Source organism: Hippoglossus stenolepis, chromosome 2, assembly GCF_022539355.2.
Source record: "Hippoglossus stenolepis isolate QCI-W04-F060 chromosome 2, HSTE1.2, whole genome shotgun sequence".
Taxonomy (NCBI): Eukaryota; Metazoa; Chordata; class Actinopteri; order Pleuronectiformes; family Pleuronectidae; genus Hippoglossus; species Hippoglossus stenolepis.
In genome coordinates this window covers 7,251,508-7,279,189 of record NC_061484.1, presented here as the reverse complement: position 1 = coordinate 7,279,189, position 27,682 = coordinate 7,251,508, and the positions used below count along the sequence as shown (strand labels likewise).

Below are 27,682 nucleotides of genomic sequence, written 5' to 3'. Positions count from 1 at the left end.
GCCTTTTCTTTTGTTTACCCATCGTCCCTCTGAGTTTACCGAACCAACCTTAGCTACTCAACTATGGAGACTGGCCGAGCAGCATCACCGTCCGACGGAGACAAGTAAGTCATTTAGTTTTTTTTTTAGTCTCCGGCTTAGTGATCCGCTTCACCAAACTTATTTATCGACACGTTAAGAAAAACCCCTGCATCCACCTTTTCCCTGAGCTGTCCCTTCTTCAAACCCACAGCTTTTTAGCCAGATGCTGTCGTTTTTTTTAGCAGTTTTCCATCTTCAAGCTGGTTAAAAACCGATTTCTACACGTGCCCTGCTGCTGATAACACTTCGTATAACTCTATAAATGAAGTTAAAGGGGCATTGTTGTGACTGTACGTTTTGACACCTGTGGAACGAGCTACTCTCGCTACTTTTATTTGTGATTTCTCAGTCGAACTTTCGTCAATTTATCCGCACAACTGTTGTCGCGGCTGACTGACAGCTCTGCGCGCCAATGACGGGACGCGAAAGTCTGTGTACAGTGCCGTTGCCGTGGTTACGCGCCGACATTCCGAAGATGTGGGAAGCGGGGGGGCGGGACTAAGATTTCAGCATGGATGGATGCACTTTTTTTTTTTTCAACAGCAAGACAAGGCAAGAAAAAACAAAGGTTTTTAAAAGTTTAACGAACCGACGCGAGGGGAGCATGACGTTGTTTGTATGGTGAGAAACTCATGGTGTGTTTTTATATCCCGCCCGCAGCCTTTACCCTACCAGCGCTAACTTTGCTAGCATGCAGAGCTAACTGGGCTAACGGTAGCGCGACAGCTAACTGTAGCTAACAGGTTTCAGTAAAAGTCGGAGGCTCTTTATGGAGAAATAGTCGTTCAGCACTTACGCGGAGCGCAGGTTGCGTTGAGAATTACAGATACGCCTGTTCTAACGTCAAAAAGCTGAAGTTCCCTGCGAGTCTCAGGTGTTGTCGGCTGTGTGTGTGTCTGATTTACCTGTCAGGTGAGGACACGCCCCTGTTCAGAACACACACACGTGTGACTGGACGGGGCTGCTGTGACTCCGCCCTGCACAGGTGTGTCTGTCCCGTCCCGTCCATGTGCTCTCTGAACTTATCAATACTTAATAATGGTCCAATACCAGTTGTATTGATCTCCCCCACAGGCCAGACAGGCTGTTTGATCTACATGAGGACTTCACGTATGATAGAATAAACATTTCACATAGTCTTTTGTATTTTGGATACTGGAAAGTCTAAATTCATCTGTTCATCTCTGACATGCTGAACGTGATCATCATTATGGGCAAATGTCATATCCACTGCAGGTCATCAATGGGTTTATTAATCTACCTGCTAATTCCGGAAATGTCTGTTTGTCCGTCTGTATATGTGCAAAGTACGGTGGCCCATAGAGCTCAACGCACTGCAAATTAAGAAAACAAGTGCAAAAAGAAAAGGACACATGAAAATTAAGATAAGAACTTCATCAATTTCTAAATCCAGAAACGTGCTGCAAATATCAAAAACCACACTAAATGTTTCCAGGGGACCCCAAAAAGTGATGAACCCGGCTGAAGTTCAGTGCTCTGTGAAGTTCCATCACCACTGACAAGTAGCAGACTTCAATAACTTCACAAAGCATTGAACTACAGCCAGGTTCATCACTTTTTTTTGGATCCCCTGGAAACATTTCCGTTTGTAGTTTCTGAATTCGCATGTGTTGTCACTTTTTTTCCAGCGCATGATAAGGTTGTTATTTCTTTATTTGTACGTGTTTTTTTGCTATTTGCATGTGTTTTCTTATTTTGCATTGCGTTGAGCTCACTCGGCCACCGTATAAAATAATTTCTCGGCTTCTTACTTGGCATGTGTGTTCTTTGTGGTCCAGGGAAGTGCAGTGTTGAAGTTGGTGTGATTTGGACTCACAGTTCAATATTGATAGAACTTGAATGAACTGACCCGCGCTCTGTAGCACTTGGGTGTGAAGATTGTGTGGATTGCTTGACAGAACGTAACACCAAACAGTAATGAAGCAAATTTCAGTTTTATTTTATGGCAAAACATTGACAAATTCACTGCAGATAAACCAAGTACGATGAACACAACGTTTTCTAACCTCACTCTGCACCATAGACTGTTTATGAAAAGCTCTGCACACAACGTCCAGCACACAAACAATAAAACGTGACAGTATATTGTAGAAATGTTTGAGGACGACTCACTAATGACAACGAATAATTCTGAAGTAGCCTCAGAGCATTAATACAGGCCAGCATTTGAAGGTTTAGAATGGGCACCACACTTGTAATTCTTAAATAATTTTTTTCATCACAACAGAATGCACTGTGGTAAAGCGAGGACATTTTATGAGGATATATGTAAGATCTTGTTTTGATTCAAGTCTCCCCCTTTTTGGAGGTCTGGTGTGAGCTGGTTGGCAGGATGTGTGTGTGTGTGTGTATGTGTTTGGCTTTTTAGCTAATTTCTTATATATATCTAGTCACTGACTGAGAGACAATGAGAGCATGTTGTGGAAGTAAAAGCTCCCACTGACTTGGTTTTGTTCTTTTGTGCTGCAGGTAAACTTGCCCATGAACTGGAGCAGCAAGTGACACCAGGATGGGAGGGCTAGCGAGACCGTGCCAGAACTGAGGCCAAACTCTCACTCCCCTGCTGCATTTAGGATTGCTGCTCACTGGATATTTCCTTGTGTTTCTGCCTGAGCAGAGCCCGGGAGACGAATGATGACTAACTGAAACTTATTGAATCGATGGACTCGAGAAATCTCCCTGGCACAATGTTAAGGCCAGCAGACACATCATCCAAGAGGCGCCCGTGTGGCGGAAGTGGGCCGAACTTGCCTTCTCCTCCCCCTACATCCTCCTCCCACCAGCAGGGCCGTATCCACGCCGTGGAGGTGGCACGAGGGAGGACAGGGTACGGCTTTACGCTTTCAGGTCATAGCCCATGTGTCCTCAGCTGCATCCTGAAAGGGAGCCCTGCAGACTATGTGGGCTTACGTTCTGGAGACCACATCCTCTCTGTTAATGACATCAATGTGTCCAAGGCCTCACATGAAGATGTGGTCAAGCTGATTGGACGCTGCTCTGGTGTTTTGAAACTAGTCATCGCTGAGGGAGAACGTCAAAGGCGCCACCATCACCACCAACGCGCCGCTGGAAATCGCCATCACAGCAGCAATACTTTGGGAGCATCTCACCTGGACTCATGCTCGAGCGATGATGAGTTGGATGGTTTCTATGACAACAGTGTTAACAATAACAATAACAGCAGGTCAGGCTGTGGGGCTCGTGGGGGTTTGTACAAACCCAAATTGGATTCTAAGCAGCTGGGCATCAACAGGGCAGAGAAGGTGGTGGCAGAGCTGCAGTCTGGAGGAATCTTCAACATGATCTTTGAGAACTCCAGCCACTCGTCCAGTAGCTCGGACAAGGAGAGGCCGGGGGTTAGTTCATCATCAAAGCCTCGTCCTCGGTCTGAACCCGAGTTCCCACAGTATCGGAGCTCCTCCTGTTCCCAGAGCAATCCCAACCTTCTCTCTGAGGAGGAGATGGCTCAAGTTCTGAATGACGATTCAGTCTTCCTGGACTCAGACTTCCGTCATATCCACATCCACCCGCATGAAGAGCAAGACGTAGATGTAGGAGATGAGGGCGACTTGGGCCTAGAGCCCGGCGAAGGCATCCTCAACGTGGGCATGATTGTTGGCTACCTGGGCTCCATTGAGCTGGCCTCCTCTGGGACGAGTTTAGAGAACGACAGCCTGCAGGCCATCAGGGGCAGCATGAGGCGTCTCAGAGCCGAGCAAAAGATTCATTCATTGGTCCTAATGAAGGTGAATCTAAATCTTTCATTACCCATCTGATGAAAAAAGCTTGTTAGCTATATTTTGTATCTAGTTTAAAAAGACAATAGCTTAATTGAAAAACCTATTTCTTTGTAAGCCTTTAAACAGTATATTGATAGGCCTCGAATGAGTCAAGATTTAAACAATTTTCTTTGTCTGCAGATCTATTAGCCTTGAACTTAAAGCTGTTAGAAAAGCAAGTAGTACATTTACTTTACACTATTTCAGCAGATTAAACAGTGTCTATAATGATGTCAGGAATCTGTGATTGCCTCATTATTTTCCTTGGCACCAGGTACTAACATGCATTAATTATATCCGGCCAGGTCATGCATGACAGTGTGCGTCTATGCAGTGACAGGGGCCTGGTCCTGGCCACCTATCCTGCAGAGAAACTAGCCTTCAGCGCTTGCTGTCCCGACGATCGGCGATTCTTTGGACTGGTCACGATGCAGGCCACGGACGACCACGACTATCATCGCTTTAGCAACGGACAAGATGAAGATGGCGGTTTGAGGACTTCCTGTCACGTGTTCATCGTGGACCCAGACCTCTGTCACCACCAGGTAAAGAGAGAGACACAAGTCCAGGCTGCTCTTGAAGATGAAATAAAAACAAAATCACAGACCAAAAAGATACACAAAAGATGACGGCTGTGCCAACAGTGTGTGTGATAGAGAAAATGCTGCACATAAAGGCACTGTATGAATGTGTGTGAATGGAAAAAATGTACTGTGATGTGCTAAAAGAATACAGAACATCTGCCAAATATATTCTTATGCATTTCTGTCATGGAGAAGAAGTGAATATATGACAGCACACATCTACCCATACACACTCTTATGGTGACTGTTGTTTCCTCAGGTCCATTTAGGTGTAGCCAGGAGGTTTGGCTTTGAGTGTACCCCCGACCCAGACACAGGAGGCTGCCTTGAATTCCCGCCCAGCTCTCAGCCTCTCCTCCAGTTTGTCTCTGTCCTCTACCGAGACATGGGCGACAACATTGAGGGGGTTCGGGCCCGGGCCTTCCACGATCCAGACAACGACGCCCAACAGAACCACAGCACCAGCAGCAACAGTGATAGTGGGATTGGCAACTTTTTACCAGAGGAGAAGAGCAACCGAGTGCTTTTAGTGGACCTCGGAGGTCCTCCTAATCACAACCACATCTCTGGGCCACGCCACTGGGACAGCCCTCCTTCCTCCCAGCAGGCCTGGAGCCCCACCCTAGGAGCCGCCGCCTCTCTCCCACCTCCTCCTCCTCCTCCGCCAGCTCTGAGAAATGGCCACTACCGCCACGATCCACACCTGGCTGACCTCCCTCACCCTCTACCCTTGGCTCACCCTGATGTCTCCAGCAGGCACTCGCGAGGGGTCCACCCTCACCACTACCCACTGGCAAAGCGGGGAGGAGCTGTGGGGGGAGGAGAAAAGAGAGGGGCTGGAGGAGCTGTAGGGGTGGAGCCACAGCGGTGGCTCCCAGTCCATGTGCTTAGAGACTGGCGCCAGCAGCACCACAACAGCCACCTCCAGGGCCTGAGCAGCGACCAGGAGTCTTATGCTGAATCCACTGACGGGTGGTCATCGGCCAACTGCAGCACCTTGCCTCCACCCATGAATAAGATCCCTGCAGACCGCTACCGGGCTCCGCTAGCTCCGGGAGACCACCTGCCACCACCTGGAGGGAGCCAGCCTCCTCCTCCAGCACAGCCCAACTCCCACACCCACCGGCTGGCCGTCCAGAAAGATGAGTGGGCCAAGAAGCTGTTTGGCGCTGGAGACAGGGAGCGGCCTAGAGCAGAGAGAAGTGAAAGAGAGAAGAAACGAAGGAATGCAAAGGAAGGAGAGAAAAAGGTAAGATTAGCACAAATTCATAAACATTTGTGTTTTAAGACTCTAGATTCAATGCTTACCACTTTCACTTTTTGTACCTGCTATATAGCCAGGCTTTCCATAATAGGGCATTCATTGAAGTGTTTCCCTGTGCCAGTTTGTGGATTGTGGGGCTTTTGGAAGAGTCGTGTTAAAACTGACCATGAGCTGAGAAGCCCGGGCAGCAGGTAGAATCCTCATCACACCCCTCTGCTGTGGAAATTTGCTCTGACTAGTGTATGTCCAAGGCTACAGTTTATTGAGGCTATAAATCCATCTGTATTCATCCCTCTGTTAGCCATCGCATTTTCACCCTCTCTCTCAAGGCCTGAAAACTTGACTCAACTGAACTCGTTCTGTCCTCGAGAGAATTCTCTCACTTAGTCGGGAAACTTTTCAGTGGTGTTTAAAGTTGTAATAAACAACATCCACCTCAGCAAACCTCCCTGTGCCGTATTGAATAATGTGAATGCTGCAGTTGGCTCTCTACCCAGACTTAGTACAAGTGGATTGATAAGTTATTTATTCCCACTGCTCCGGTATCATCAGGTCATGTATTATGCACCAACCGGCCATCTGCCTTCACCTGAAAACCACCTGTTTCCCACCGTAATTAGTCAGTGGTAAGAGCAGGGGAGAAATGATAAAGTGCTGCACATACATGCACTGTATGAATTTGTGTGTGAAAAACTGGCACAACTGTACTGTAAAGCTCCTTGAGTGGTCAACAAGACTAGAAAAGTGACATATATTAACCCAGACCGTTTTAAAAACAGACCATTTAGTTTATTTCACACAATATACAATATATACAAAATACAGAAATGTTTAAGTATGTGTGGGGTGTGGTAGAAACCAGTGACATTTTTTAAAACCATACCTAAATATAACAAGAGAAATTCAAAACATACTGAATCTTCAATACAGGTTATATATTAGTATAAAAGAGAAAGTTCGATGAATCTACACTTCACAAACATTAACTAGTCTACATTATATGTTATATACTATACATTAAATACCCTACAACCCATCAGCTGAATTGCTTGTAAAAAATGATCAATCGTTACAAGTATGCAGTAAAGATCTGCCTCGTCTCAGTCTGCATTTAATACAAATGAGTTTCTTGTTTGTCCCTGACACTTAAGGATGTTGTTGCTTCCCCCAGTCAAACTTGTGGAGGACAGGGTCCGAGGGAAACCCCAGGGGAAAATCAGAGGAATTGTTTACAAGGCCAGGGTCAGTAGACAGGAGGTTGGACGTCAACCTCTCTGAACAATGTTCTCAGACTGGACAGAGTGTTGAAAGCTGTCCTAGGAAGCCACGATTACTTGTAGCAAAGATGTTAGTTTATCCTTCCATGTACTTTATACTTAAGAATTACATTGATATTATTGCTAACTTGCTTCCTATAGTGTATAATATGTAGTATATATATATATAAGTTGTTTTCCTTAATTGCCTGCTTTTGTCTGCCACATGGTGGCACTGTTTTATCATCTGAACCATAAACCTCTCTGCGAGCCTCATGCACCTCCATTGTCAATTGGGAATACAAGATGTACTATTTGTATACGTTGTTTGGTACCTGACATTAATCTGTACAAATTAAGTAGATGTGGTTATAGTTTACTCATGGGGGGGGGATTATAAGGAAATGTCGTATTGGAAAAAAACACTTAAATGTATAATTGATACAGAAAGCAATTGAATTTTATGAATATGACACATTGATCATCCTAAATTTTCACGTTCATTTAAAAGATATTTCTTCATTTTTTTGCAGTTTTCAATTAGGCCTCGTTGTACTGCTGCAGTTTCTGTTTTTATACGAAATAAGTGGGATATTTGTGTGTGTTTGTGCTTCGCTCTTATGTTGACAGCTGTTTTAGTTGTAAACAGGAAAGATGCCTTGTTTCTGTGACATCTATCGCGCATGTGTGTGCGCGTGTGTGTGATCAGAGTTTGAGTTTTCCACAAAAAATGTCTTTCTTTCAGATGTTTCTGTGAAAGCGCTGTGGTGCAGCCACACCCAAAACAAGCCCCCGCACAACATCAACATGTTATCATTTCCTTTTTATAGTTAGAATCTTTACTCTCTGAGAAACTATTTAGTTTGCCTTAAGCGTAAGTGCTATAATAATTAAGATGTTAAAACTGAGCAGGTTAAATGGGGGTCACGTGTGAATGTTTGTGTCTCCATATGTAATCTGTGCTGACTGATACACGCACACTTAGACGAAAGGGTGACTTTGTTTCCAGGCAACACTACTGGTCATCTCCTGATGAAATGCCAACAAGACCTGTTCCTAATCAGCCAGTAGGATTCAACATGCGCCACAATTGGCCTCTGGATCCTGACTGTCAACATCGATTAATTACTCATTAGTTAACGGCTCCATTGGCGTATGCTCTCTGCTTGAGTTTAAGGAGATTAGCCAAATGCCATTTGTGAGCGGATAGAAAGAAGAGGAGAGTATTTGTCTTGTTCTCTAGAAGCAGAAGAACAACAGTTGTTAAAAAGCTAATTGTAAACTTGTGAAGGCTACACAAGCCTGTCCTCTTTGGTTTAGTGCACCACTCACTGTGGTTACATCATTGTCAGATGGTCTCTGGACAATAAATCCTGATGAACCAATGACTAATTTTCTAGTGCCCATTTTACTCAACAGTTTTATGGCATCATGTAGCAGCTGGTCAGTTTAAACTTCATTCCAGTTTCACAGCATTAGTCTTTACTTGCACATTCTTTTTGTGTGTATTTTTTATATCAGTGTGAGTACACTGAGCAAACACAATAATGACACTACCTGAGCGATGATGAAATCTTATGTGAGAGTGCAACATGCTACCTGCTCTGCAAGTGTTGTTGTTATCATGACCCTCCCCTGATTGTGTGTCAGTGTGTGTTTCTCTGCTATGCGTGGTTGTGGGTTGTGTGAAGTACAATCTGGTGCTGCAGGCACAAAACACAGGACTATACATGCCTGTGTCCACCATGTGGAATTTAACATTTAAGTGGAAAGAAAAAATGCGTCTTAAACAGGCACGAATGTGTAGCAGCAGGGCTTCAGGCAAAGTGGCACACATCCCCTCATGTAGGCTCTGATGTAGGATTCTTATGTGCTATGTGTGTCTTTTTGTGACCTTTCAACACTTAGACATTTCATTTTCTACAACACCTTTTCCATCACACTCTCTCTCTCACACACACACAGGGTGCAGGAAATAGTGTCATGCTGTTTATGAACGTGTTATTGATAAAAACATGTTTCAACTGGATCACGGTTTGGATGCTACTAACAAAGAGATTCTCAAGACAGGTTTTGATTGAAAGCCTGTTTAGTTCAGAGCACTTAAACCATCAGTGAACTACACTGTTATTAACAGATTAAGTAAGACTTTAGCTGCTGGTTGCCATGGTTGTTACCCAGCACAGCAGCAGCACAAAGACTGTTAAGACTCCATGTGCTAATATTAAAAATCACATTGATTATTTGACTTTCCAGCAGAAATAGTGACAGAAAAGCAGAAGAATAGGATAAATGCTCTTTGCCCCTGACAAGAAGGATGCTTTGTTGTTACCCCTGTATGTTTGTTTGTTTGTGGATTACACAATAACTACTGAACAGATTTCCATCAAACTTGGTGGCTGGATGGGACATGGGCCAACCCATCAAATATTCTGTCATTTTCAAAGGCAATATTTGATATACTGATATCTATGAGTGTGTGCAATTTGGTGGAGCTTGATGGAATTTAAGGAGGTATGTGCTCTACTGAGGTCCATTGTAGTTACAGTATTTATTAGTTGTATCTTTGTTGTGCATAGGGCTAGACGATATAGCAGAAACCTTTATCAAGATAAGTTTTCAAATCAGTCAGTATCGATAATTAACACGATAAATGTCTCATTATTATTTCTCTTAAGTTTTTTTGTTGTTGTGGTTTTAAAGTCTTCTGACAAACACTGACAAACAGCAACACATTTTACAAATCTGAGGTAGATCAATTTTGTGTTATATCTCCATGTGCTTACACAATGCATCAGCTTTATATAATTTATATATATATATGGGTCAATGACGTATAAGGATTTTCAACTGGCCAATTTTAAAATACAAAAAAAAAGAATATCTATTATAATTATTCAAACATTAGGAATGTTGTGTACACATAAAATCATATAAAAATTTCAAATTATTTGATTTTAGTGGTGCGACCGTAATTTATCTTAAAATGAATTAATTTCCTTAATATGCTTACATTTTTTTGACAATTTCTCAATAATATAAAGTCATTAGTAACAAAGTAGTTGCATTTCTTTAGAGTTTTTGTAAATAATGATCTCATATTTTTTTCCCCTTATTAAATGTAGTTAACAGACTTATTTTTCCGGTAAAGTGCATAAAATTGATAAAAAATACCATTCATTTAAGCATACTGTATCAGTGATTAATATTTCAGCCACAGAAATTGTATATTTTACTTTAAATTTAATACAGGTCTTGGTATTATTGGTCGCACCACATGATGAGTGGTCGCTCCAAATGATATGAAAACCTCCTATCGTTTAAAAAGATCAATAAACAATAAATTCTATACACAAATTTGACTTAAACCAGATTTTATAAAAATTTCATAGAATTTTCATGAACACAAACATTTCCTAAACATTTTTTTTAATAAAAATCTCATCAAGAACCTTTAAGTGCAGCACACATTGTTGTGAACAAACATTTCATTAAACTGGCTGCTCTTGTGCTACATCTACATCAACCAGAGCTGGTGGAATGTTCTCCATAGATGGCGGCGTAAGGTCTAACACAGCGTTTGCCATATTTGTACTTTCTCTGTAAGCTCTGGATGCAGCCCTCCAGTTCTCTCTCTGATTCTTATTCTCTCTCTCTCTCTCTGTCAACTCACTTGACTTGGCATATGGAATCTCTCCCTGCTGTTTATTTCTCTCGTAGCTGAAAAGGATATGTAATGTCATGCCATAAATCAATAAGTTATTTTGGACTAATGATAGATGAACATTTGAATGCAAATATGCATTTAGCAATATGTACTTCATGTTGCTTTATATGTAGTTTTCATTTTTAAAATGTTTTAACGTACCTTTCTCTTCTCTGAGCAAGGTTCTCCGCTCTTGCTATTTTTGCTTGGAAGGGGCATCTGGTAAAATAAATTTAAACAGTTATAAATAAATAAACACATAAATAAATAATAAATTACTAATAAATTCATAATAACCGAGATAAAACTACATGTTACATTTTTGGGGTGGTATTTATTCATGATATTGTCCAAAAATCTAACATAAACCGTTGTTTCAGAAATATTAGAAAAAAATACTCTAATTGCATAGAAATATTTTCCAAATAATACTAAAATAAAGTACTTTATGTATATAAATCATTAATTGAATTTAAAAAAGCCCCAAAACTCCCAATCTAGGACATATATCTATCATGTAAAACACTCTGCAATGGTCGCACCACATTTGGTCGCACCACATGATATTTTTCTAGTTCAGTCAAAATTTACAGCCACAGAATTGGCCACCTAAAGAAAACAAACTACGTCAGCACAAAAGGTCACTATGAAATTTATAATAAAAATATATATTTTTAGAAATAACTTAGAATTCATAGTTTTTTTGAGGTCATACCAGTTACAAACCTGTTGCTGCTTCCATGGGTCCTTGGCAAAATGGTTTATGATGCAACTTCCTGTCTTTGAATGGATTTCAACATCAAAGTCTCAAATTGGTCAAGTTTGTTTGTATACTATGATGGAAATATAAATGCAAATGCTTTGCAATTTTGTACAGGATTACAAAAGACTTTGGAAATCATGCCAAATATGGCAAAAAATACATTTGAATAGATTTTGAGTAATTTCAAAGAAGTTTTCACAACAGCAGTCATGGCCGGACGGTTGCACCACATGCTATTTTGACACTTTAAAAACAGAAACATTTAAATAACTAATGGTTTTTGGAAATTTAAAGTGTGTACATATACGGGACAGGTACTACATATATATGGTATTTCTTTATGTATTTAAACCTTTTTTTAACAGAAGAAAATGCAGTCGGACAGAAAATATAGGCGTCACGTCAATGACCCATATATGACTTCTGTTAAATTGTTATTGATCAAATGTATATTGCAATAATTATGGTATTGTTTTATTGCCCAAAATGTATATTTTCTATTATTTTTACATTATTTTTTAAGAATTGTGACTAGGATATCTACTGATCTTAAAGTTAAAAGTAAACTTCCCTGTGCTGTCTGGTGGGTAAAATATGTAATGGAGACATTAAGTAATCAATGTTGGTCAGGCTCTAATTCATATATTTTCATGTGTATTTTTTTATTTTCATGGTGTGCACTGAATAGTGTCAGTAAAGAGTGACAGAAATACGTAAGAGCAGAGAGAGAGTGAGGGTTGACTTGACAAAATGCATCCAATTGTTGATCCAAAGCTTCTCAGACGACAGAGGCCCCCACATTCTTCTGCTTTTCTGTCATTATTTCTGCTGTTAAAAGTCAAATGATCATTGTTTGCAATTCATTCAGAGTCATTCACTTCTACAATCTCACATAGGGGAGGTTCCAAGTCAACCTTTCATTTCCGCTGTCTTTACAATGAAGTACCTTATTGAGAGCACAGCAGTAGCTGCTGACGGAGGCGAGACACTCACTATCCCCTCAAGCGTTCTCACCTGCTGGAGGTTTTGTTTGATCATCACCAGCTTGCTTGTCTGATGTGTGGCTACTGCCCTTGTTGTACTTCATTCTGAATGCTAATTGAACATGTGTGTCTTTGTCCCCTCAGGGCAGTCGGTTCCGTGGTCTGACAATGGGCTTCCCTCCTCTCCCGCAGCGCTCGTCAGCCCGACGCTCCTTTAGACGCTCCAAACGCCTCAGCATGGCCCGCTCCCTGGATGACTTGGAGGTAAGAGTGCACACACACACACACACACACACACACACACACACACAGAGCATTGTGTGTTAACGCAGTGCTCGAGCTCAGTCTGACCACCGCGTTGTTGTCACATTTGAGCCACACGTGCACCATCCATCTCTAATAATAGCAGCTCATGAGCATCATACATCCTCACATGATAGGTCAAGCCCTCTTCCCACATCGCCATGGCAACTTACACACACACACACACACTCATGGACAATGCTTTCTTATAGAAAGGGCCCTGAGACATTTCAGGCATATAGATTTGGATTAAGATATCTTTGTCATTAGATAGCAGAAGATTACTGAGGTTACCGTTTTTTACTTGCAGCCACACATTTAGTGGAAAAGCATTTCTAAGGACTGTGTGCTCTACGGCTATACCGTTACAGGAATTATACTTTTGTTCTCCTTTTAGCTGTAAGAAATGACCTGATATCCAGTCATTTGAGAGCCATGAGGTTTCCCTAACAATATGCCCATTTAGTTCTTCTTACAACATTTTATAATAAGAAAGTCTGCAGTAGCTGCTGTATTACTCTCGACAACAAATGATACAATGGACCGCTATCATGGTTACCACAGTAAATCCTTGCACAAGGTTATAATAATCATAATAACGATGGGATTCAAATCTGTGGTGTTTCATTTCCAGAATCTAAATATATTTTATCCATTTTATGTTTTATGTGTGTGTATGTGTGTGTGTGTGTGTGTGAGACCAAAAACAGAGTCCTGCTGTCTGTGATCACGGCTCATAAAAGTAGTTTTGGTCCAAAGATAGAGATCAGAAGAAAGCTAAACGTTTCCGCCATTTAGTGGCTATACTGAGGCAGCCTGGGATCAGATAAGGAGATCCCACACTGTCGCTTCAGTAGTGAGATTTGTTTTGGTTAATATACTGTACATATTTGGCATTTTTTTCTTTATTGGATAGCTCAGTAGACAGTGACAGGAGAAACGGGGAGAGCCTGGGAGAGACAAGTTATTACATGCTACGAACATTTGAGATGGGTTTCAAACACTGGGCCCCAAATGGATTTTAAGTAAAGTTAAAGCTTATAAAGTAAAGTTAAAAGTTATAAACCATATAAAGGGAAATGCAATTTGTAAATCATGTGTTGCCATAGACTCTGCCCACACATTTCTAGTGTTGTTTAGCTTCAATTTGTGATTTGACACTGGTAAAGAAAGTGATATCCTCCTTTTTTGTCTGTATCTGTGCCAAAGTTTAATTGTTTTTGTTTTTGGCCCAAGTCCCATCCTTCCACCAAATTTCAAGAAAATCGATTCAGTAGGTTTTTGCGTTTTCCTGCTAACAGTCAAACAGCAATGAAAACATAGCAATGTATCTTTCAATCATTATTATTAATCACATTCATTTCATTTTAGTCATTAGGTGGTAATGTCAGGAGCACCAGTGCTTTTCTGCACACATTCCAATCTCCCACCTTTTATGTGTGCTTTATACAGGGGTAGATGTATCTCCGTCCCACTGCCAGACCATCCCATGGTCTCGCTCTTCTTTTCTCCTCACAACCCCTCCACCCTCGCTCCCCTCTATTCTACCTTTTTCTTCCGGTCGTTAGGCCTTTTTCTCTTGCTGCACATTTGGCAATGTCGATAAACAGAGAGGGCTTTGTGTTGTGAGAGGGGGAAGGACGGAAAGATTGGTGTGTGTGTGTGCGCATGTATTAATGTGTGTGTGTGGTGAGGTGGTGGGGGGCAAAGTGTTAGCCTGCACTTCTAATGAGCCCTGATGAGCAATAAGCTGACATTGTCCTCGTTAGTGAGGCCACAACACAAAAGCGTTACAGACACACACAGTGGACAGACACACACATAGACACACATACTGTATATATGAAGAGCTGTGCGTGCACATACACAAACAAGTTGCAACCCACTCCAAGTCGGCAACACAAAAACACACTGATGCATATAAACCACACATCTACACACATAGTCCTCCTTATGTTGTTGCTCTATCATTTTCATAATGCGGTTGTGTGTGTGTGTGTGTGTGTGTGTGTGTGTGTGTGTGTGTGTGTGTGTGTGTGTGTGTGTGTGTGTGTGTGTGTGTGTGTGTGTGTGTGTGTGTGTGTGTACTGTATGTACATGTGTCTGCAAGAGCTTGAGGCTTCCTTCTTATCTCGTGATGGTTCTCATTATAGAGCATACACACACACACAGCACATAACACATATGCGACACATAGCGACACTCACAAACAAACAAACAGACAATGTCTTATGACAGCTGGAGGGAGGAAATCTACAGGCTACACCTACTAGCTTAGCCACTTCCAGTGGACTTTTAAATTATTTGAATTTATATAATATACATTCTATGGTGCAGTGAGAAGTTAGAACACTTTTCGTTCATCCTACATGGTTCATTTGCAGTGAAGATTTTCTTGTCAATTTTGTCATACAGTGAAAGTGAATTTGCTTTTTTACTGTTGACTTATCTAGCTTTTTCGACAAAATAACTGGTGTGCTTTTACTTTGAAGACAAATTACTGGGCAGCTCCCATGACTCCTGTGAATGTCTGTGTCTCAGTCCGTTATGCAGAATTATCTAAATGATCTGACGCCAACTTTTGACTCGCGGTTTCACCCAGTTACAGTTTATCCAAGCACGTAGAAGAAGACATGTTCAACTTGGCCCTCAGACTGGTGTTAAGGGACGCTGCTCCCCCTTCCACTCACACACACACTGACAGCTACAGAGCGCTGGTGTCATTTTTATTCCCATTTTTATTAATATTGAGCGTATCCCATGTCCAAATCACTCCAAACTTGGCATTGCACTTCTCTGGACATATGCCAACTGTGAAGTCCATAAGATGAACGGTTTGCGAGCTATACGTTCCACATAGTAGGTAGATATCAAAACCTTATGACATAATTTGTATACAAAAATATTAGTTCAGACAGAGAAATGTAAAAGTTGAAGATCCCATGATAATGCTTGCACGGAGTTTGACATTAAAAACAGCAGAAGCACTAAACCTTTACATGTCCTTGAACTCAAAGTATTACTTGGTTTACACATCTAAAAATTAAAAACGTCTCTTGTCTATAGTGTAATTCTTAGGATGTAGTGGGAATGTGTGTGTGCTTATTTTTGTATGTGTGTGCATGACTTCTCCAAAGCTAAATGATGTAGAGCCCCACAGACAAATGCAGTCTGTTTCTCCGTGGGGAAGAAGTGGGAAGTCTCAACTGATCTCACACGCAAACACGCACCATGACCTGCAAAGTCCAAAGCAGTCTTTTTAGTGGTGAAACAATTTCAGGGTTTTGAAGATGCACCCCTCATCAACCTCCCAGCAAACCTCTCCAATGTCTCAATTAGCCCAGGATATGTTTTGCCCACTGTTACCTCTCTTATTATTATATTAACAAAGTCAAAACATACAAATTTTTTTACAATAAAATACAGTGGTTTGACCAAAACAAATTCTGACTCTAAAAGGTTAGGGTCACCTTTTTCAAGTCTTACAATTAGGGCTGCACGATATATCAAAAATGTATCGTCATCGCGATATCAACGTGTGTGATATACGTATCGCAAAAGACGGCTTAAACTGCGATAAATGGTGTATCATGTGCCGTGCGTTCACGCTCTGCATGTCCATATATTTGGCCAATCAGATGGAGCCCTGCTGCCCTAGATAATAAATTAAAGATATTCAGATGATGGACGGGTTGAAGAGAATTTGAAGAGAATAGAGAGAGAACAGAGAATTACGAGCCGACTCCGTCAAATCTCGCTCCCGTCTAACGGTTTTCACGTTTGTCCTGGGTCAGATTCATCCCTATGAGCTGACGTCCCTGACTCGCTACAGTTTAAAAGTAGATTTGTTTGAAATAACAACATCAACACTGATCATCACATAATGATCGATACTTTGCTTAATGAGTAAAATCTTCAGAGTAGCTAATTCATCAGCCGTCTCTCTCTCTCTCTCTCTCTCTCTCTCTCTCTCTCTCTCTCTCTCTCTCTCTCACTCACACTGTGTGATCAGATGTGATAATGCCAAACTCAAATCTGTTAAAAACAACAGACTTTATGAAGCTTAGACAATATGGAGAGCAGGATGTGCCGCTATGCAGTTTGGATTACTTAGTTGGCCCCAATTACACAGCGCCAGCGCCAATGACAGATACAGTAAATTACTGAGAGAGCCGGTAAAAACAGTAAAACAGTCGGTAAAGAGCCGGTAAAAACAGTTAAGAAAATAACTTTTCATGGTCCAAACATGTATGAAAAGACCCCAAATAACAGTGTAAGTGGACTTAGTGGAGCTGTTCATGGCTCCCTGGGTGTCTACCCCGGACCTGGAGGCGCTGTGGCCAGGCTGTGTGCCTTCTCCCTTGGGCTGTGGAGATGTGCGTCAGTAGTCAGGGACTGTTTATGTATAATTTTCGCAAGTCATATCGTCATCGCGATATTCAACAACGTTATCGCATGTTTTCCTAATATCGTGCCTCCCTACTTACAATAGTCACATGCACATATGTAGCTAATGTTCATTCCAAACATTGCAGCTCTTCTCTACCAACACCGACCATTATCAGACCTTTTCCCAACATGATTACAATTTAAGAGATGGCAGATAATATGAACATTTGCAGTTGTGTGCAGCAATGCATCCTGAAGTTCAGCTGAAGCTAATATGTGGCTTCAGAAGTCACAGATGGGTGTTGGTATCTTTGATAGTCATGGTCATTTTACTGCAAAATTCCCTCCTTGTGTTTTCCTGGATTGTGTCTTCTTGCTGAGCCACAGGGGAGAGAATTTGAGTCATAAAAAGATTCCAAAAAACAATGGTCTCGGGTTAAGAGGTTTTTTTTGGAATAAAATAAAATAAAATCTTTACAATTTAAAAATGTAATTTAAATAGCACTTCTCCAAACATAGTTACAAAGTGCCTCCTAACTATAAAACTATAAGGTGCAGAATACCTGAAACCATTAAGTTCTGCCAACATTTTTGCGAGCATAGAGGATATCTAAGGTCATATAGTCACTGGATGGTATCCTACTGTATTGTCTCTTGTTTTAAATGAGAGAAGTCTTTTTAAGTTCAATTATAAGACAAGGATCAAAAACAGAATCCTAGAATTCCCATAAATTCTCATAAGACCATCCCTGTCTTTTTAATACCTGCATAGATAACAGAATCTTTTTTCTCCTGGAGCTTTAACCATGATGAGTATAATGATCTTTATATGTAAAACTGGTGGAGCAAATATCTTCTCTTTTATATCCCTGTCAGTCAGACATGCTTTTCACACACAACTCACACCAATGTGGAAACTAAACCATTGTAAACAAACTGCTGTGACAGGCCCTATGTTATCTGTGGACTACATGAATGACCTTTATCTGTATTGCTTCTCCTAGTTAAAGGACTTGAACAGCTTTTAGAAAAGTTCTTCAAATCAGTTTCCAGAGCAGTTTAAAAGTAGTCTGATTTGCCTTATTGTGACAAACATTTTTCTTTATAAGGTTCTCTTTGTTGTTTAACACTTTAAAGTTTGAGTGAGGTGGAGGACTGACAGGAGGGGCATTTGTGTGTAAGTGTGGGTGTGTGTGGGTGTGTGTGGGTGTGTGTGTGTGGGTGTATGTATGGTGGGGAAGGGTTGGTGGGGGTGTTAGGAAGAGTCGAGGCATGTTGAGGAATGCAGCTAATTCCAATCGTCGTTAAATGATCAATCCTTGCTGTCAACTGTAGCTTGACAGGTTACTCGTCTGCATGTCTCTCTCTCCGTCCTCCTGTCGTCTCTCACTCTGCTGTTTTGCCTTTTTTCTGTGCCCCCACCCGTCTTTGCCCCTCATCGTGAATGTCAGTTTACTCTCCGTGCCCGTGACATGCGCAGGGCATACTAAGCAGATGACAGAGGAGCGCTGAGGGTAACGCATTCAACTCCACACTGATTTTACGTGTGGGTGTGTGCGTTCCTTAATGGCAAGGGGTCTGCCTCCGCATTCGCCTTGAATGCGTGTGTGTGTGTGTGTGTATGTATGTATGTGTGCGTCTCAGCCCACAACAGTGTGGGTGGAATAGAAATTATACGAGGGTGGGTGGAAAAGCAGAGAAAGAGGATGGGTGGGGGGAGCAGAGAGGCAGGGCGAGGGAGTCGATAGAGAGAGAGGAGGAGGAGGAGGAGGTGGGCGAGCAGGGGGATGAGAGCGAGAGGGAAGGGGAATCTAGCGACAGCGACACTCTATAGTGGTTTGGACATTTGAAAGCAATCAAGCTTTGCCGCTTCGTCTCTGAACACACACAGACACATTCAACAGCTGATGACAATGTGTACTGAGGGGAGCTCTCACATGCTGTGCTGAGGATTACTTGTCTCTTTCTTCATGGAGCAGCAAACTTTGAGCGTGGATTCTGAAACCACCGCTGATCCAGTGAGTAAACGAGCTGTGTGTGCATATGTTAGCACATTATGTGTGTGTGTGTTTCCCTATATGTGATGCAGCCAATATTTGATCCTACAGATGACTCCCTTGCCATATCTGATATGAAGGCTTCGCTTCTCATTCTGTAATGTTAGAGATCTGTGTTGCTGGAACAGGTCAAATATTGTTGAATTTGAAACCCTATCAAACTCTTACTTGTGATTTGGAAGCTTTACAATCACCAACAGTCGAGCTGACGCGACTGCTAGTCACTGCTCTTTTTCTCTGTTGCTCTTTTGGGTTTGTACATTTTTAATAATGACCCAGTATTCATTGATTTTGGTTCAAATGAACTGAATGCACTGAAACTTTAGCAGCCAGGTCTATGTCTGGATTGACAGATCATGTGACACGCATGGGCCAATCATCAGGCTGCCTTTGCTGAGTCAAAGGGAAACCTGTTGATTCTTTGGCTTTAGTTTATCCAATCAATTCAAATGAGCAAACTTTTCCAATTTTGCACCAGTGGTCCTGAAGAAAATGTGTGTGTGTGTCCGTGTGTATTGCTGGTGTATTTGTATGTCTAACAAGTTAATGGTCATCTATAGGTCAGTAGTTGTGTGTGTGTGTGTGTTTTGACAGTGTGGTGGAACGCAGCACAGGACATTATTTCACAAAACACAGCATTGAGAAAAGAGCTGCCTGCAAGCCCTCTGACCTCGCACAGACACACACTCACACTCTCTCACATACACACACACACACACACTTGTGCACACAGGAATAAAAACCTCATTTATATTGCAAAAAAGTGAATAATCACACAATCAGACGCACAAAGATAAGAACCTGCATGCACATTTCTTCTTCAGTGTGTGTGTCTTCTTGCTCTGTGAGGCTGTGTGTGTTTTGTGCCGCTGCGTGTGTGTGTGTGTGTGTGTGTGTGTTCCTCGTGATATCCCCTGGGAACAGTAAGTTGGGGAAGGAAAATCAGATGATGAGACAGAATCAGCGCTGCTCCTGTACATGAATCACCTCAGGAGGCCAGGAGTCACATCAGACGTAGCTCCGATTTTCAAACACAAGTGCCTCTTTTTATCTTCGTCATGTGCCAGATGGGCACAGTTTACCACATCAGCACTATCAAACCGTGTCATGGGATTATTAGTCAGTTGCGGGTCTGCATATTAAATCGACTCACAGATACAGAGCGTAGACCAAACTCACCAGTTATAGGCTGCAGTTCAAAGTAGCAAATATCCTGTCAAGAGTCTCAGTCAGTCGGTTGGTGGAGGTCTACTTGTGACTGCTGTTCCTCTTCAGCTGTGCACTTTTTCTGTGTTTGTCATGAGTCATCGGGATTTTCAAGATTTCTCCCCTTTATTTTTTACATATTTTATCACAGTCTCAAATCTAATTTAAAAAAGGCAGCAACACATGTGAGTCATATTAAGTTGAATACTAATTGGCATTATGTGTCATCTTTAATAGACAGCCACTGAGTTTTTTTTTCAGAAAACCCGTGACACAATATCAGATACACACAGCTGCATTATAAGTCTTTCAGATTTTTTGTTCAACACATGTACTCTGACTTATTTCATAAGGGTTCAGTCATTAGGGATCAGTGTTATTGCGTTTAAGGTCTCAAAAAAAAACAACAGCAGAGGGCAGTGTTGAGTTTTATTGGATGTTTTTGTGCACAGGGGAAAAAGGGAAATCACAAGGTGATAAACTCGTCTCTGCAGAAAAATGTAGTTCTTTTGACATAGATTGGAAGTGAGCTGACACATTTCTAAACTGTTCACTGAGCCATTCAGAAAAAAACACCTGTTGATTCCTCTAATGTTGCTGTACAATGACGCTCTCTATATTCTCATTGCAGACAGTGGTTCTTATTTCAAGCGTTAAACTTTTTAAATGTTCCTCAGTTTGATAATAAATTCGCAAAAAACATACTTTTTTTCTACAGAGCAAGGTAACAGCGGTAGGTTTTAACAATATTCTGATGTAAAATTAATTTATAGCAATTAATCGGATTTTTTACGATTCTTTAGATCAAGGATGCTAACCCTCTGGTTGTATTTGTTAGCGGGGGGAAACCCTCTGAATATGTTGGAAATTTGTAATAATGTAGTGAAGCCCCTAAATTTGTCATCTACTTAATTCACAAAGCTGGTCAAAGACAATGTCTGGTGTATTTATCTAAGAATATTGTAATATCCAGAAAATGTACTATATCATGTACATATATGATGTAAAATTGTATCATTGGTGAAAAACTGCACACTTTCTACTTTTTTAGTACATCATAATGTTCCAAACACGGATACAGTAAATAACATGTACATAGACAAACAAATGTCAAAAGTTAGAAATACGTGACAGGAACTTGACAGCACAGAAGATGACATGTGATGCTATTAACAGTCTAATGTGACCTATTTCAGGCAATAAACAACTACACAAACATAGTGAAATTATACTGGTATAATTTCTGTAAATATACACACCATAGACCGCATGTCGTCCTTCTTAACATACATAGAGATGGAAGACATGACGGCTCCCCAAAAGTAAAGCCAAAGGGTCTTGAGCGCGCCCTGATGGCTGCAGTATAGATCTTAAACGTTGCCCCCTCCATGTTATTTAATAGGACATCGACCAAACTAAAAAGTCAAAATATGTCAAATAAAATCTTTTAAAAGATGGTTTCAGTTATTTTAGCTAGTTCTCATTATACGGATGTATGTTCAAATGTATTTTTTTCTGGTAAAGTTGGTTTTGATTACTTATTTGATGCTATTAAAATGGGGTGAAATGTCATGATTGACAGCTGAAACTAACTCGTGATTGCTTCTCAATTCGACTGTTCCATCCCCTGACTCTGGCTCCATATGGGCAAGATGGCCGAGTTAATGTCAGGATACTTTGTCTTGATTTCTGGATAGTGGGATGAGGTGGTGATACATTGTCCATCTTTATATACAGTCTATGATGCAAATAAAAGGGAAAACCTGAAAAGCGAGTGGAGAGACAAGATGAAATGCCTCCAACCATATGTCAATGGTTTGATGAAAATGATGTGAATAATATGCTATAGCCTTCACAGTCAACCCCAATAGGAGATTTGGTGTCTGAGCATGTTAGACAACACTCCACCACCACCATCAAAACACAAAATGAAGGAATCCCTTTTGAATGAACGGTGTCCGTCCCTTCAGTAGAGTCCAGAGACTTGTAGAGTCAATGCCAAGACCCACTGAAGCTGTTCGGGCTGCACATGGTGGTCCAACTTCTAACAGAGACACTTTTTTGTACGCCTGTGCTTATGAAATGTCTTTGACATGTGCCTTTAGTTTAAACACAGCATGTGCTCTGCTTTGTTGCCAAAGACAAATTTCCACATAAGTGGACAATCAAAATGTCTTTGTATTAACACTTAGTTGATGCAAGTGCAGTGGACAGGCCGTACAGGAGTACACAGCACCCATAAAATAAATAAATGTTTCTCTCCATATGTAGCCTTTTTGTCTTAGTGTCATCTGATATCTGCAGAGGAATTTGTTTCCTTTTTATTTTAAACTGTCCTACAAAAGACCATTATCTAAGGCACACACACACACACACACACACACACACACACACACACACACACACACACACACACACACACACACACACACACACACACACACACACACACACACACACACACACACACACACATATGCATACACAAACAAAGGAAACAGGGCTGCTTGGCCAGACCACAGAAATTAAGGTAAAGAGATGAGTGAGACATGAGAAATATTTCATCTTTTGTTTTCTTTTCGTCTCTTTTTGTCTCCGGCCTCTCCTCCTTTTCTCATCAGGATGTGGACTTAGCCAACTTAAGCTTTGTCTTATCTGTTGTGGCGCTCTGCCGCTTGTCTTCTCTCTGTCCCTGTGCTGACGGATATGTTTCAGACTAAGCACATATTACTCATACATCACTGACTGTTCTCTTCTTTTCATGGAAAGTCTCTCACACAGACACATAAACAACTCTACAAAATGTTTTAGATTACCTATGAAATAGAACATTGGTAATTGAACCCCCACAAATATATACACATAGACATACCACTGCTAGACCAGGTTACACACACACACACACACACACACACACACACACACACACACACACACACACACACACACACACACACACACACACACACACACACACACGTTTACTGTAAAGGTTTTTCTTGTGAGTCTATATTTGAGTCATCACAGTCTAAGACAGTGAGATGGAACAGACAGAGTGCCGTGGAATGAGAGAAGGTGTAACAGAAACTCTTAAATCTTTTTTTCTTTTTTTTTTGCCATAACAGGAAATTAGGGGGAGCTAGGTGTAGGCTCAAGGCCATATACACAACTTCAATTGCAGCCTTTGTTTGTGTGTGAGAGAGAGAAAAAGAGAGCATGAATGTGTGCTGCAGTAGACCTCCCTCTCTCCTGTGAAGTGACTTTGTTTCGTCAGTTTAATAAACCTGCAGAATTTCCATGTGAATCCTAAAGATGAAATGTATCTTTTTACTGCCTGGCCCTCTTCTCCTCTTCCTCTGGCTATAAATGATAAACCAATAAAGACGCTTTGTTTCTTAAATCGCCGTTGAGTGTGATCTTAGCTAGACCTGCCGAACTGTGATTTTGAACAGGCAGGAGTAGGAGGAGGGCGGAGAGGTGAGGGCTGTGCTGTAGCGTGATTGGCAGACTGACCTTTGTTCCCTCCCCGTCTCTGCAACTGCTGCCTGATGGGGGCGTTTCACTATGGAAACGGATCTGTGTGTGTGTGTATGTTGGCGTGTGTGTGTGCGTCTGCCAGAGAATGGAACTTCCTAGTCAGTCTGTCCGCTCAGTGAGTTTGGTGTGAGAGCGAGAAGCAGAGGTGTATATGGTGTTGAGAGGGACTTGGTGTGTGAAGCTAATTCCAAAGTGTGTATGTGTGTGACATGGACATGCTGAGCAATGGCTCCATCCAAGTTATCTGTCCGGATGAATATCCTCATCACCCTAGATAGCTTCTGAAGAAGCTCTGTCAGCTTGTGTGTGTGTTTGTGTGTGTGAGTGACTATGTGTGTGTGCGTGGTTCACATATGTAGATTGAGCGGTTAGTGGGTTTCCTCCTCTGTGAGAGGGGAGCAGGATGAGCCTGAGGAAGAGGCTCTCCTTCAAGCGGGTCTGGAACTTCAATGCAGTGAGTAGTACACACATACACAAACACACATATACTGATAATGCTTTACAACTGGTCTTGTGCACAACTTGTAGGTGAGACTAAGTTGCGTATAGTCATTTACTCATTAAATCATTTATTTAATATTTATGTCCACAGAAGCAAACTTGAACACTTCTAGATTCAAATATTCCTGCATTCACTGATTTAGAAGTCCCATTAGTTTTTAATAACAAGCTAATGTCTAGCTGTCATGCCACCAAGTGTCAAGAGCGGAATGTCTTCACAGCCGCAACAAAACCCCTGCACCACTTGTCCTGGTTGGCAGGTGTCATCTTCAACCCTGGCTTTGTAATTCAAAAGAAAAGGTTTCATTAAGCGCAAAACCATAATGCTTTCCAGTTTTATTCTGGTCACCAGTGAGAAAGACAGGGACAGATGGAGGAATAAGGTGACTATTACCCAGCAAAGTACGCAGGGAGAATAAGAGGAATCCATCACCTTCAGATCGTATGAGAGGGGAAACAAACGGATGAGAGGGCGCGTCCAAGACAAATGGAGATGAATGAAGACGAGAGGTTGTGAATGTGGGAACCTTGGGGGAAAAAAACTTGGCAGAAGTTGAAATGAACAACTCATCCTGCCTGTCTGGTGTTTTTTCTTGAAAAGGGGGCACTGTGGTGGCAGACTGTGGAAGTGTGTGTGAGGGTAAAGTGAGACAACAGGAAAGAAAAGACTAACAAGAGCTGGAGATGGCTCCAGGCTGTTTCTCTTCCTCTCAAAGCCAGATGTTTCTGGGGCCGGAGCAGGCGGTAGAGAAAGAGAAACAGAACAAGGGATTAAAACAAATGGAGTAGAAGACAGAAAGAGCTTTTTCTGTCCTCGTCTCTGTGAGTCATATGGTTTGTAGATTTCACCTCGAAGGCTCGTCTTGTGTGTGTGTGAGTGAGTGTGGATGTTAAAGAAAGTGAGAACTGCATTGAAAAAGGTGAGCTGAGTCAGCTCACTCACTTTTTGTGCAACTCACTTAATTGAGCGTGTCGAGCGGCGGCTGGGGGAGTGTGCGCTCGGGTTTAGGCAGAGATGTCCGATCAGATTATGTTTAAATCTTGTTCCCTCATCTGCCTGCATGACGCTGGTGTGTTTAGGGCAGCGAGCCAGGTACATGAGACATTTATCAGCCACTCAGCCTGTGAGTCACGTCTCCTGTGTGGCTCTATTGTACGGAAACAAACATCATCCGCATTCCTTTCTTTCAAAGAGAGTGGATATGGATTTCCGAGTGCATCGCAGCGATGTAGGGCTTTGTCCCAGAATTCCAGAGATGGTCACAGAGGATTTCACTCTGGAATATAAAGTGTAGTTTTGAAATGTTTGTGGGGAGATGTTGAGATGGGTCCATTTACTATTTAAAAATACTATTAAATCCCCCCTTTTTTTTTTTTTAAATGTCCCATGTTTCACCACGTTTAGTGGACTGAACAGAAAACCAAATACAGATGTCCGGGCTTCTGCTATTGAGATTTATGTTGACACTGCGGCTGAGGTCAATGATGATATCTGCTGTCACTCGCCTTCCCCTTCACGCGTCACGCTCACCAAGTTTATAGATTAGCGCCCACTCTCACCGCCTAAGGAGAGAGGAGGGCGTGTGCTTACAAGCACAAATAAAAAACGACAACCAATAATGTGAATATAAATAAACTTAAACCCTACATCAAGCATCTTCCGTCATGCTCACACCTGCAGATCCTCATTTGGCTTTTGGATCATTAGAACCTAATCAGCTTATGCACCTCATCCTTTCCTCTCAGAGTTAAGCTACTCTAAAGCTCAAGCACTTTCATGCCCGCCAATCCTGGCAGGGTGACTGGTCTTCTCAATGGCAGCCACTATTCACCTCATATTCAAAAGTAAACACACAGGCATGCACGCACTGAGGCAGCTTCCTCCTCAGTTGAAAGTGTATGTGTGTGTTTGCACGCATGCAGTGGGGAAATCTGTGTTGTGAATTCCAAGTCACCTTTTAAGGACAGCATGTGTGTATGTGTGCGTCAGTTGTTTGGTTATAGGTGTGGTCTCCTGTAGCCATGCCAGGCCATAAGCAGATATGTTTTGTGTCCCTGGATGCATCAGTCTCTTCAGATATCTTCTACGTACACTCGTATAAGAGTGGATGCTTATTCTTACCAAAGGTGGCAGTTACAGCTCCAGCTGTGGAGCCAGGAATATATTCCTGTGGTACAAACAGTGTTGTCTTTGTGTGTGTTTCCTCGCAGACAGTTTCTCCCATAGATAGACATTTTGTATTCACTGTGTCAAGTGTTAATGGCTGCGCTGCTGTGTCTCATCCTATGTAACAGAATGCCATTTTCCAGGAATCATCGTCTACACACACACACTGACGGGGAAGCTTTTGGAAACTTAAGATTGTTTAAGAGGACTTTATACTTGATACGTGTTGATATTATGATAACATTGAGAATGAATGGCTATAAATTGCGCCCTGTGTTTAACCAGAGTTTGAACCTGACCAGGCTTCATAACAGATGATGTAATCCAACCCTCTCCCTCTAGTCACAGCTAATAAAGCACTTGGGACCTGCGCACACAGTGACCAACCACTCCTTGCACAAACCGAGCATAAACAGGCCTCGGCGTGCGACCTCAAGGTGCCAATTAATGGAAGTGGAAGTAACTGATCAAATTGTGACCTGTAGACAGAAGTTTGCTCATAATCCAACTGGCGATCAACACAGTCATAAAGCAACACAACGCCCCGTCCACACTCCTTTAGGGTCTGAAGCTGATTTGTTTTTAATTCCTGAGACCCGACAGGGAGTGAGTGGATGTGAAAAACTGGTGTGTGTTGCCAGTGACTCTTGTGCAGACATGTGATTCAGCCATCTTATCTTTTGTTAAAGTGGGTGTTGGTGTAATGTGTGCTCATTGTATAAATGTCCACATCACTTCCACTGTATTGCTGTCATGCTCACAGCACTTCTCAGAACACCAAAATAAACGTGTTAATTTTTGTGAATTCCTAGATTTTCTTCTCGATATGACGGCATCATCACACTGACTATTATTTAAAATTAGGCTCGTAGCTTGGTTGCAGAAAGGTTTTAATTTGTAAAAAATCCCAGTGACTCTTAAAGTTTTGGCCTAAACCGCTTCATCCACAAAAACATCCCTGTCGGGCGTTTTGTTTTTGATGCACATGTTAGTGCAATAGAGAGTCAAACTGACTGAAGGTAATCTGTTGGAGAGGACATTTGTCAGTATCATTGTGTCTATGCAGCTGTAGCTTGTAGTAGAAC

General features: G+C 41.8%; 1 protein-coding gene across 5 annotated transcripts in view; it reads left to right on the top strand.

Annotated features, from left to right (window-relative positions):
• The window catches only part of rgs12b (regulator of G protein signaling 12b), a 49,004-nt gene continuing 21,322 nt past the window's right edge, over positions 1 to 27,682 (top strand). For 4 of the 5 annotated variants that reach the window (XM_047343202.1, XM_047343193.1, XM_047343212.1 and 1 more), the window contains exons 1-5: positions 1 to 104; positions 2,572 to 3,848; positions 4,187 to 4,426; positions 4,725 to 5,714; positions 12,582 to 12,701. In XM_047343202.1, coding sequence (XP_047199158.1) covers positions 2,763 to 3,848; positions 4,187 to 4,426; positions 4,725 to 5,714; positions 12,582 to 12,701 — 2,436 coding nt within the window. In that variant the 5' untranslated portion in view covers positions 1 to 104; positions 2,572 to 2,762. Of the gene's footprint in view, positions 105 to 579; positions 703 to 2,571; positions 3,849 to 4,186; positions 4,427 to 4,724; positions 5,715 to 12,581; positions 12,702 to 27,682 lie in introns of those variants that run through there. The other variant, XM_047343200.1, reaches the window with a different exon arrangement.